The sequence below is a fragment of the Lissotriton vulgaris genome, chromosome 4_1 (genome assembly GCF_964263255.1).
Source record: "Lissotriton vulgaris chromosome 4_1, aLisVul1.2, whole genome shotgun sequence".
NCBI lineage: Eukaryota > Metazoa > Chordata > Amphibia > Caudata > Salamandridae > Lissotriton > Lissotriton vulgaris.
Genome location: NC_141691.1, coordinates 678,148,890 through 678,161,262, shown reverse-complemented (window position 1 = coordinate 678,161,262; position 12,373 = coordinate 678,148,890). Strand labels below are relative to the sequence as shown.

At 44.8% G+C, this 12,373-nt stretch overlaps 1 protein-coding gene across 1 annotated transcript in view; it reads right to left on the bottom strand.

The window, feature by feature from the left end:
- The window catches only part of COBL (cordon-bleu WH2 repeat protein), a 955,089-nt gene that overhangs the window by 415,846 nt on the left and 526,870 nt on the right, over window positions 1-12,373 (bottom strand). Inside the window, exon 7 of the mRNA XM_086964957.1 lies at window positions 10,087-10,176. Within this exon, the coding sequence (XP_086821083.1) occupies window positions 10,087-10,176 (90 nt within the window). The remainder of the gene's footprint in view (window positions 1-10,086; window positions 10,177-12,373) is intronic.

The following is a 12,373-nucleotide window of genomic DNA, read 5'->3' as shown; positions in this document are numbered from 1 at the left end:
GCCGGGCTGATGAGAGGTGTTACCTCGAAACCGGTCCGGTCCTCGGATGCTTGATTCCGTTCTGGGAAGGACATGGCTTTTGTAGTTCGGACTGGACTGTTCCCATGGTGCACAGCGTCAGAGCTGATTTGCATATCACCATTGTCTAACCCAGGGTGGTGTGGAGTGCAAAAAAATGATGGATTTGGGCCCAGATCTTTGGACTGGGGTGAGTGTGTGACATTGATCCACATTCGGTCCATCACCTGTTTTGTTTGCAAATTCCGCCCTAAGTGCGCTGGGGATGCCCAGACGTGGGTCCCAGGCACTCCACACCACTGGAGTCAAGCTAGCCGGGCTGATGAGAGGTGTTACCTCGAAACCGGTCCGGTCCTCGGATGCTTGATTCCGTTCTGGGAAGGACATGGCTTTTGTAGTTCGGACTGGACTGTTTCCATGGTGCACAGCGTCAGAGCTGATTTGCATATCGCCATTGTCTAACCCAGGGTGGTGTGGAGTGCAAAAAAACGATGGATTTGGGCCCAGATCTTTGGACTGGGGTGAGTGTGTGACATTGATCCACATTCGGTCCATCACCTGTTTTGTTTGCAAATTCCGCCCTAAGTGCGCTGGGGATGCCCAGACGTGGGTCCCAGGCACTCCACACCACTGGAGTCAAGCTAGCCGGGCTGATGAGAGGTGTTACCTCGAAACCGGTCCGGTCCTCGGATGCTTGATTCCGTTCTGGGAAGGACATGGCTTTTGTAGTTCGGACTGGACTGTTCCCATGGGGCACAGGGTCAGAGCTGATTTGCATATCGCCATTGTCTAACCCAGGGTGGTGTGGAGTGCAAAAAAACGATGGATTTGGGCCCAGATCTTTGGACTGGGGTGAGTGTGTGACATTGATCCACATTCGGTCCATCACCTGTTTTGTTTGCAAATTCCGCCCTAAGTGCGCTGGGGATGCCCAGACGTGGGTCCCAGGCACTCCACACCACTGGAGTCAAGCTAGCCGGCTGATGAGAGGTGTTACCTCGAAACCGGTCCGGTCCTCGGGTGCTTGATTCCGTTCTGGGAAGGACATGGCTTTTGTAGTTCGGACTGGACTGTTTCCATGGGGCACAGGGTCAGAGCTGATTTGCATATCGCCATTGTCTAACCCAGGGTGGTGTGGAGTGCAAAAAAACGATGGATTTGGGCCCAGATCTTTGGACTGGGGTGAGTGTGTGACATTGATCCACATTCGGTCCATCACCTGTTTTGTTTGCAGTACCAGTGGTTGGCCATGTGTGGTGCTGGATCCTGGACTTCAGGTCTGAGCTGGAAATACATTTACTGTAATTTGGGACTGTTTTTGACTGTTGCAATTTTAGAAGAGAAGTTTGTGAATAGCAAATAATTTACTCTTTTGTGGGTGTATTCATGTTCCCCCTCACTCCCACTCTAGCTCTCTCTTAACCCCCTCCTTAGTCCTATCTAACCCCTTCCCATTTAGTAGTAAGTATTTCCAACTTGCAGCCACCACTCCATGTCCCTCTGTGCATTTACTACGTAAATGGAGGTGTAGGTGTGTTGCGATCTCTGCAGTTGGGGGGAGATCACTACACATGAAAGATATAAGAGGTGGAAGCAGAGACCTCCATGTGAAATTTTGCGAATAACATTTTGTAGTAAATAAGTAGTTGTATTGTAGTGCTCGTAAAAATACTGCTAAATGAAGCTTGGTAATAGCCCCCGGATGATTTATGACAATATGGCCAATAATGTAGTTCTTACCGATTTGAGAAAAAACATATTGAAAAAAGAAGGTTCTGATGAATAAAAACAGAAAGTAATGCTTGTGAAAACGTCTCAGTCATTACAGCCTCTCTCCTCTGTTCCCAAACAGCAGTCTGTATTTAGGATTTTCAACATTGGAACAGGATAACAGGCAACGCATTTTTGACTAAAGGGATTGGGACGCTACAGTCCTGTATAGTCAGTTTTTAATATCCCACAGTAAAATATCTCATAATAAATTATAGAGGATGGGATTACTGCAAGGGATTTTTAATACTATCTATAGACCACTGACATAATTAATAAGTGAGTTCACAGAGACCACCCAAGTACTCTTGATGAATACAACAATCTTATCCGCCCTCCAACACACTGTCGGGTGGATGAGACGCAGCTTGATACCAACGTTGGTGTCTGAGGCTCCATCTTACATTTTTATCAAATAAGACACACTTATAAACAGATTCATATCTGTTTCTCATGAATAAGCCCGGGAAATATTGTTTTGTTGTCAAAGTATTCCAGAGGACTGAGATTCTTTTGCTACACGGCTGGGTAGTAAATCCGGCTCGCCTGCCCCATGAAGCAGAATGTTGGATTTGAGCAGGCAATTAAATTCTCTAGAACATAGTCAAAAATATTTTTCAGCAGAATCCTGTAGACTCTTACTCAGATTCCACCCCTCATTTAACCTCTGGCAATGAACTAAGGAGAAACATCTGGAAGATGGGAGAAGAAGTAAAGAGGCGGGAAGGTGTAGCAATGATGACACACTTATGTTTTAACAGTTTTATGTGAGCCCTGGAGCTGGTTTATGAAGTTACCTACTTTGCCTTCATCAGCGCCCTCACGTCTGGCTCATGTCCATAAGTTGGGTACACTCTGCTTTCAGCAGTGCTGTGTTATTCTGCAATGGAAGTCACCCTGTGCTGCACAGGCTGAATTCCGGCAGTGCAACGCTAAGCAGTACAACATTTTAAGGGAAATGTAAGAAAATGGAACATTCAGTTTCTTTTTGGTTTTGATTGTTAGATTTTAATGACAAAATCTCACAGAAGTCAAAGTCGATCAGGGACGGAAAACTTGATCACATTCCACACCCACGCTCTTTCTTCTCAACAAGATTTTCATACTAAGCAAAGCACACATAATGTCATGTGTAAATCAAAGAAACATGCTGTGTCTTATATAGAAGCACCTTTCAGAAAATGTGCTAAGATTCAAGAATAGAACACTTCCTGCATTTCATAAAATGGGATAATCATCTTAAGAAAAGTAATGATTTATTATAAAAAATAGAAATGAAAAAATTACTTACCTGCAATTATCAGTTTGTAGTTTTTTCTGTTGTAGGTTCACAGGTGGTGCATGCTCACGACATCTAGTGTTGGGTCCAGAAAGGTACAAGCTGTATTTTTTCTCAGAGTTTTTTTTTTTTGGTTTCAGGCATGACTCGAATGGCTCATCCCTTCATCACGCTGAAGCCCACAATGCAAAAGTACACACACTCCACCATGGATTCTTTTTCCCCAACATGGCATGTGACAAAGATGTGTAAGCAGCAGTGACGTATAGTCTCACTTTCTACTGCTAATGCAGGTGGGAATGTCACTTGTGACTCTACAACAGACAGCCACTTCAAACTCCAACCGAGGGTTACACATATGTCCTTTTATCCTGTTTGTAGCATGTGCTTTACTGCACATTCATAAGAGTAGCCTGAGCATGTCGTTGGGTGTTGTCAAAATGGGCAATTTCAGGTACACAATAGCCCAAAAAAATTACTAAGGATTGAGGGGCAATACAATCCATTTCTGTTGGCTGCAAAGATTGTGTCATGTAGGGACAATTTTGCATGCCTACAACTAAATTTCAATCAACGAGAAAATACATGATTGCCATTCCAATGTGAGCCTCCGCCCAGTCAGACACATTTTTAGGGCTCGCCCCTTTCCTATTCCGCAGGAATAGGAAAAAGAGCCCTAATGCAGCTAAACCGCTACTTAAGGCCAAGGGCTCTCACCAAAAGCGGATTTTGGGAAGTGCACGCCTCGTGCACGAGCTTGCCTGAGCCTTCTGCCTATCAGCCTGCCAGTTCTCCTCCCCTAATTATTCACTTCACTTATTCACGGCCACAGGCCTTGACTCTGGCTCTTCAAAGGCTCTGCTCCCCGCCCCCGCCTGCACTTCACGGCCGCCAGGCCGTGCCCCTGTCGCTTCATCTGCTTGCCTTCTGTCCCTTAATCTCCCCGTGACTCCCCCCTCACCTCTCCCACTCCACTGCTTCAGGCCCCCACCATTTGCTCAGGACATTGCTTGTTTAACTTGTCATTGCTCGGCGTGGTTGTGATGCGGTTTTCAAAGGCAATAGCTCAGCTCTCCTGTATTACAGCTGGTTCGCACCTCCAGCTGTCACCCCCTCCCTCCCTCCACTCCACAGCCAGGCTCCGTTTCAAAGGCAGCCAATTACTGTTTGCATCTTTCCACAGTACCGAAAGATTACTCTGCTGTGCAGCAGAAAGCGATTAGATAATATGAAGTACAAATCTGACTACTTGCTGACGAGCTGCTCTTAGCCAGTGCCAAATAACTTGTTTTTGGTGAGTGAAACGGCCCTTCAGTGCCGTGATGTTAGTGTGGAAAGGTCTAACAAAGGGGACTGCACCACCACCTCTCAAACAGTATGTAGAGCCTTTACTAAGCTTGGGATATTCCTGTCCGTCTTTAAAAGGCCCTGAGCTTGGGATATAGCAGGCTCTGGTTTAATGTTTAAATGATCAGCGCACAGAAACACATGTTTAAGCAATGTACATAGGGCATGGCATAATGTTTCATTCTGGGGAGCTGTGCATTCAACAATGCTGTATCTGAAGCAACTGCGTCAGCATTAAAGAACTGAACGTTTGAAGGTTGAAACCGACGGTTGTTGAAAATCCCTTGAGGTTTCTCAGTCAGTAGGCAGGATTGTGATGTCAAATTGTAATATTTACATGGGCAAATGGGTAATGTCTGCGTGCATGTGTGTGTGTGGGGGGGGTCATAATTCAAATTTAGAAATAAACATTTTGCATATTAAGGCTAATTTTATTCACTAAAAATCACTTAAGCAGAGAAGAGACTCCTAAACTATTATATGTAGATGTCAATTGAAAAGGTCCCCACTTGTCACCTTGCTTACCTTTGCGGCTCAGCATAAATTATTAACAAAGACCAGATCAATGACGAAAATATCCCGCTCTGAGTCCCGGCTTCACAGAGCAGGGGAAGCTTGTACACTCAATATAGAAGCAGGCAAACACGAATCACAAATACGCTCTGAAAACCGTCCTCTAAACATGTGCTCTGACAGCAACACTTGGAAAATAGGATTATGTGAACAGTAGCCTAACCTAACAAAAGCCAATAGCTCAGCTCTCCTGTATTACAGCTGGTTCGCACCTCCAGCTGTCACCCCTCCCTCCCTCCACTACACAGCCAGGCTCCATTTCAAAGGCAGCCAATTACTGTTTGCATCTTTCTGCTGTACCAAAAGAGACATGCAAACACACACACATAGACACACGTGCGCTCTCTCTCTCGTTGCCTCCCCACCCTCTCTCTCACACCGAGATTCATATAGGCACAAAACACAGACTCAAATACGGACAGCCACGAATCAGTGCAAACAGATGATAAACACAAAATGAAAGATAAAGACACAAAATCACAAGGAAAAATAAATAATACTTAAGGCCAAGGGCTCTCCCCAAAAGCGGATTTTGGGAAGTGCACGAGCTTGCCTGAGCCATCTGCCTATCAGCCTGCTGGTTCTCCTCCCCTAATTATTCACTTCACTTATTCACGGCCGCAGGCCGTGACTCTGGCTCTTTAAAGGTTCTGCTCCCCGCCCCTGCCTGCACTTCACGGCCGCCAGGCCGTGCCCCTGTCGCTTCATCTGCTTGCCTTTTGTTCCTTAATCTCCCCGTGACTCCCCCCTCACCTCTCCCACTCCACTGCTTCAGGCCCCCACCATTTGCTCAGGACATTGCTTGTTTAACTTGTCATTGCTCGGCGTGGTTGTGATGCGGTTTTCAAAGGCAATAGCTCAGCTCTCCTGTATTACAGCTGGTTCGCACCTCCAGCTGTCACCCCCTCCCTCCCTCCACTCCACAGCCAGGCTCCGTTTCAAAGGCAGCCAATTACTGTTTGCATCTTTCCACAGTACCGAAAGATTACTCTGCTGTGCAGCAGAAAGCGATTAGGTAATATGAAGTACAAATCTGACTACTTGCTGACTTGCAAACAGATGATAAACACAAAATGAAAGATAAAGACATGAAATCAGAAGGAAAAATAAATAATCACAGGGCAATGTAAATAGGTGATACACACACACACACATACACACACATACTCGAAATAAACAAACAAACTGAAATAGGCAGTGACAGAACAGAATGTAGCTGGCTTCAATATTTGTCACCCCATCCAACCCCCCTCCCGCACCCTTCCTTCCAAGCATCCGGCATGTCTATGTTGGCCCTGACATGAGCTCATATCATAGTTCATGTGCAGCAGTGTTTGAGGGGTATTTTGTTATTTCCTAGAAAATGTAATAACATTTCACTTTGTGCCTTCATCGGTCCTTGGGGTCCAAGAAGACCATATACACACAGCTCACATACCACTAATTAAACCCTTTCTCAAGTCCACAGACGCAGCAGTGCACTGTACAATCATTACACGCAGGAGGCAGGGCAGCCGAGAGTGCACGTTTCTCATACATGCAGGGAACTCATAGCATCAGTTTCACTCACAGGGTACTGAGGTACACTCTCACACAAGAGGCAACGTTCTCTGTCTTCACTTGCCAGGGTAGAAGTACCTACTCACAGCACCACTCTGCACCACCAGAGCACCACTCTGCACCACCACAGCACCACTCAGTACCACCACAGCACCACTCAGCACAACCACAGCACCCCTCAGCACCATCACAGCACCACTCAGCACAACCACAGCATCACTCAGCACCACCACATCACCACTCAGCACCACCACAGCATCACTCAGCACCACCACAGCCCCACCCAGCACCACCACAGCACCACCCAGCACCACCACAGCACCACCACAGCATCACTCAGCACCACCACAGCATCACTCAGCACCACCACAGCATCACTCAGCACCAGCACAGCACCACTCAGCACCACCACAGCACCATTCAGCACCACTCAGCGCAACCACAGCATCACTCAGCTCAACCACAGCATCACTCAGCGCAACCACAGCATCACTCAGCGCAACCACAGCATCACTCAGCGCAACCGCAGCATCACTGGTTCAAATATGTTCTCTCAATGTTTCAAGCTTTATTACAAATGTCACAAAAATATGTTAATATTTCACTTCTGTTCTTGGATTTTCATCACAATAAAATACACTGAACATTATCTTCACAAAAGTTATTTACAAAAGTTTAAGCTATTGCCAATATAAATTACAATCACTTTTATTTAAGTATTAATTATTTAAAAAAATTAAAAGCCATTGTTATTTGTAATATCAATACATCTAAGTCACAGAAATACAAAACATGTTGCATTACAATGCTATAGGTGTCACATTTGCGAAAGTTATAACTATTGGCATTGTAAATGACAAAGCTATTAATTTAGATATTTTCAAAAACAACACATAAATAAAAAAATTGTCATTTACAAGACCAATAGCTCAAACTTTCCTAATGTGAAACCTATTGCATTGCAATTGCTTGTTCTATGTAGATACCGTAGAAGAGTCAGTAGGTGGATACTGCACCCAAATATCCCTGAGGAATCCAGCCGCAGAGCATTCCTATTCAACTGAAGTTGTGGGCCCTGGAGGTGAAGCATGATCATTTTCATTTTTCCTTACGCACGAACAGATCTTTATTTGGCGTGCCCATTGTTGGAGGTAAGTGTGAAAGATAGTGATCTTTCTCTACCTGTCATGTCTCTCTTAGGGATCCCTGCTTGCTCTCTCTGCCAAATTGTTCTTGAGGCATGGAGCACGTACGGACACAAGAAAAATGGTTCTCCGTTGAAGACAATGGCGTTTCTCCTGAACTGGAGAGAGTGAGCCGTTCCCTGTCTCACCACGTGGTACACGGCTGCCATGTTGTCTCTTTGAATCAAAATCACCTTTCTTCCGAGCTGGATCTGGAAAGCTTTGAGTACTAAGACTACTGCTTTGAAACCTAATGCATTGACAAACAGGTGTGCCTTTTTCCTGGTCCATGTGCCCCAAACCAAGAGTTTGTTTGTGAAAGCGCCAATCCATGGCACGTATGACGTATCCCAAGTAATGGTCCTTTGCAGAAGACGGTCTGCAAAGGCTATGCCCTTCTGAGATTCTGTGAGTTGTAACACTTTCATTTGTTTTCTACCTGACATAAGATTTATCAATATTAGATCCCCCCAGGACCCTGTGTTCTGTGACCATCATGGTGATAGTTACTCATTTAGAGGACTCATGCACAGTCTAGCATTCAACACCAGTGCAATGAGCAGGACATCACACAGTCACATTATTGTCCTTCTGACATGGAGTAATGAGACACGCACAGACTTGTCTCACGCATTACGAGTGCCCATTCACACTGAAATGCTTAACATACCTGACACAGAGAACTGCAAACTCTTCAGCAAACAAGTTGTAGACAAATTGTAAGGGGTAGGAAGTGTTACACCAGGGACAGATCCTAAAATGAGTCCAACAGACCTGCCATTGGTCGGACCGCTGCATTTTGAGGCATGCGGTTGGACCACAGAGGTCGGGGGAAAGACCGTCGTCTCCGACAGGATCCAAGATCCCGTTGGGTGGTGGCGGTCAGAATCCTATCCCTACAATGGAGGCGGTGTCTGCACATGCACTGCCGTAGGGATTAGGGTGTCCCTTTCAGACTGCCTTTTCCTGGTGGTCTGATTGCCATGAAAAGGCAGACGGAAAAGGACTTGGGGGGCACGAGGCAGAGCCACCGTCTCCTGTGGACCACTGCTAAGGAATGAGTGACTTATGGGAGGACCCGGAAAACGCTCAATTTCCCTCTAAAAAATTCCTGAAAGAAAAGTATTGGGAGATGGTGATCACAGAAGTGAGGTCAGAGGGTCTCTCCTCTCACTTAACTGGTCGTTTCATGGATATTAAAGCCCAACCAAAACTGGAACAATATTGGGATATTATTGGCAAACAACAGGATCGCAAGCTCTATTTCCAGCTTAGGGTAGGATCACTCCCAGTAAGATCTTTCACAGTTAAATGGGCAGATAAAAGTGGTAACAACAGATGTCCCAAATGTGGAGAGGAACAAGAGTCATTAAGTCACTTTTTATTCTTTTGTCCCCTGTATACTGCCCCCAGAATGATGTGGATCAAGCCTTTATGTAAATTGCTTGGGATACACAGGCATGCTGAGGCCTTGAGAATTCTAACTACAGATCCGACGCCTAGAATTGCTGTTGCTGTGGCTAAATTCTTGAGATGGGCTTGGGTAATCCGCACAAAATATACAGCGGTAACTATGTGAAGATTAAGCTGTTTTTGCCTATGTATACTAGGGCTAACCCTTGTGAATTTCTGTGCAAAACCTCTCTGGATAAATGTATGTTGATGAAATTGTTTTTACCTCCTTTTTAAATTGTAATTCGGCATAGTCTATTCTAATTTAATACTCTGTTTAAATATTTATTGTATGGATTTTTAATTACTTTTTTAATCAATATTTGTGTAATATATGTATGTTTACTTTTATGACTTAATTGTCGAATAAAGTTTGTGAAACGAAAGCTAAGTGGCCTGGGGGGCACATGTAGTGCCCCCCCACACATTCATGCACTGTGCGCCTGGTACCACATGGTGCATGGATGTGAAAAAAGTGCTTTTTTCTACTGTGGCTTGTGCTGCAGCCCTTTTTCCTTAATTTCCATCTGCTTCTCTCATTACGTGGCATTTCCTACCATTTTTGTGCCACACTTTGCATGCCCCAGGACATTACCATCTGCACTCCCCTCATCACCCACTAGGTGACACGTCTTGACACCAAATAGAGATAAGCAGCTTAAGGTCTTCCCTTAAGAGGCTACTGTAAAGCAACACAAGCCAGACTCTTTTCAGTTCGATGTTGGGTGTTCGAAAAAATTCCTTTGTCTTGCCAGGGACATTTCTTTAATATTGGAATCACATTTATGCAAACCCCTAGCGAAAGTTCCAAATTCTGAAAACTGTACTTTCTGCTACAAAGATTCCTATGGTAAGTAGAAGTGCTTTCTGCACCCGGCAGAGTTTATCCCTGTTCGTACTTACTGCAAAGTCTGCTACACTCGTTGACGTCAAATCAAAAACTTCCTCATCAGCATCATCACTGCTCATTCTTTTCACCACAGGCTCTGATCTCTGAAACACAACAAACACCCCAAAACCACATCAGTCAAGAACAGTGCCTACTAAGAAGGGCATCACTGGGCAACATCATATGAAGAAGTGTGGCATGGCTCACTGCCGCTTCATTGTATTCATGAAGCGCTTTATCAAAAGCACAGAACAGAAAGAGCACGTTAGGACTGGTAAAAGTGCCAGGAAAAGCAGCAGAGGGAAGAGCAGTTTTAAATGGGAAAGAAAAAGACTGGGGGAAGGGCAAACTGCAAAAGGGGGTGAATTCCAATATTTGGGAGTGTTGTAAGAAAAGGGCCTGACAAACGGACAAAGGGACAGAAAGAGGAAAATGAGAAAGTAGAACAGAACAACATGTAGACTCTAACATCACAGGACAGACTCGAAGTCGATTCTTTAGTAGAAAGAATTATCAGTAAGTGTGGCACTTCCTTAGGTTCAAGCGCTGATTCTGTGAAACTGAAGAAACAAGAGCAGAGAAGGGCAGAAAAGAATCAAGATCATTCTGATATTAACAGCTGAAGAAAGCTGAGTACACGAAGCAGGTTGAGAAAAATGTAGCACAGTGTTTTGGACAATCCAGTGATAGGGTGCAAAAAGATGATGATTTCTGTAGGTTATAATGGACTTACTTAGTGAACAGTCACAAGCTTTCAACAGACAAATAACTGGAGATTCAAGACCAAATTAAGGTGAAATAAGTGCAAGTGGTGTTGAATAAACTGAAAATATGAATGGAAAAATATACTGAAATTTGGGACCACCAAAGCACAGCAGAAGCAATGAATAATGAGCCCATGTTAAGAAAAAGGACAAGAGGAGGGAGAAAGATGGGAAGCGAACCAGGTAAGAAGAGAAACACAATACCGAGGTCTGAAACTAGAATACTCTTGTCCACAATATCATCTGACATACATTTCTAAACATTGTCTATTAAAAAAATGACCAAATGGAGTTTATATTAACAAATCTACAACCAATTGGGAAGATATTTTTTCAAACAGTATTCAGAACACAATATTTATACACATACACAAGGCCCGAGCTACCTCAACAGCCGAGTCAACTTCTACGCTCCCAAACGCCACCTCCGATCAGCCAACCACGCCCTCGCCGCCGTCCCCCGCATCCGAAGAGCGACTACAGGAGGAAGGTCCTTCTCCTACCTGGCCGCCAAGACCTGGAACTCCCTCCTGACCGACCTGCGCCTGACCCAAGACCACCTCTCCTTCAGGAAGAAGCTGAAGACCTGGCTGTTCGAGCAGTAGCGCCCCCCCCCCCCCCCCAGCGCCTTGAGACCCTACGGGTATGTAGCGCGCTTTATAAGTGTCACTGATTGATTGATTGATTCTGACATGCAACAGATGTCCTGTGCTTAATGCAACAATAGTCATCGACAGTAAATATAGCAATGCCACTGAGCATGACGAGGAGAGGTGAATGCTTTGATTGAGCGGTGGAAGTTAAAGACTGTGAAAAGAGATACTTTTGCAGACTGGGCAGACAGCAGTCCGGATTGCTGGGATGAGATCAGCGAGTAAACATCAGGATAGGTCAATCGACAAGAGATTCACAAACCTTAGATGAGAGATGAGGCAGAGTTCATCTCAGGAATGAAGCACACATAACATGTAAAAGAACTTGGACACACACTAGTCGTTGGAGGACAGTTAAATAGTCTGAATGATAGTATGGAGGTGGGAATCTGTGGGTACCACAGAGGCACTCAAATGTTAGAGAAAAAGAAATATCTGGGCCTCTGTAAGGGAAAAAGAGAGTGAATCAAGACGGGGGAGAAAAACAGTTGGCGTAGAGGAAGACAAGAGAGAGAAAATGAAAAATCAGGGTAACCGCAATTTTAGTAATTGAATTCCTACAGGGAATTAAAGAATACTAATTCGAAAGATTCAAGCCATGGGGATGAGAAAGTAAACATCATGGAGGCCAACAGGCAGAGAAAGTCATTAAAGATTGTTAATAACATTCTTTAACATGTAAAATCTGAGAGGGGTAAAAAGAGCGGTAAGTAAACTGAGGGCAGGCAGAAAAATGTTATGATAATTGGGAAGCAACCTACTAGGGGGTAACTGAGCATTGATTAGGAGGGGGAGGAAGGTGGTTTGAGGTGGCAGACAGCTGAAAAGTGGGATTGGAGTGCTGGGCATCACCATGAAAGGATGATGAAGAATTCGGAACAATA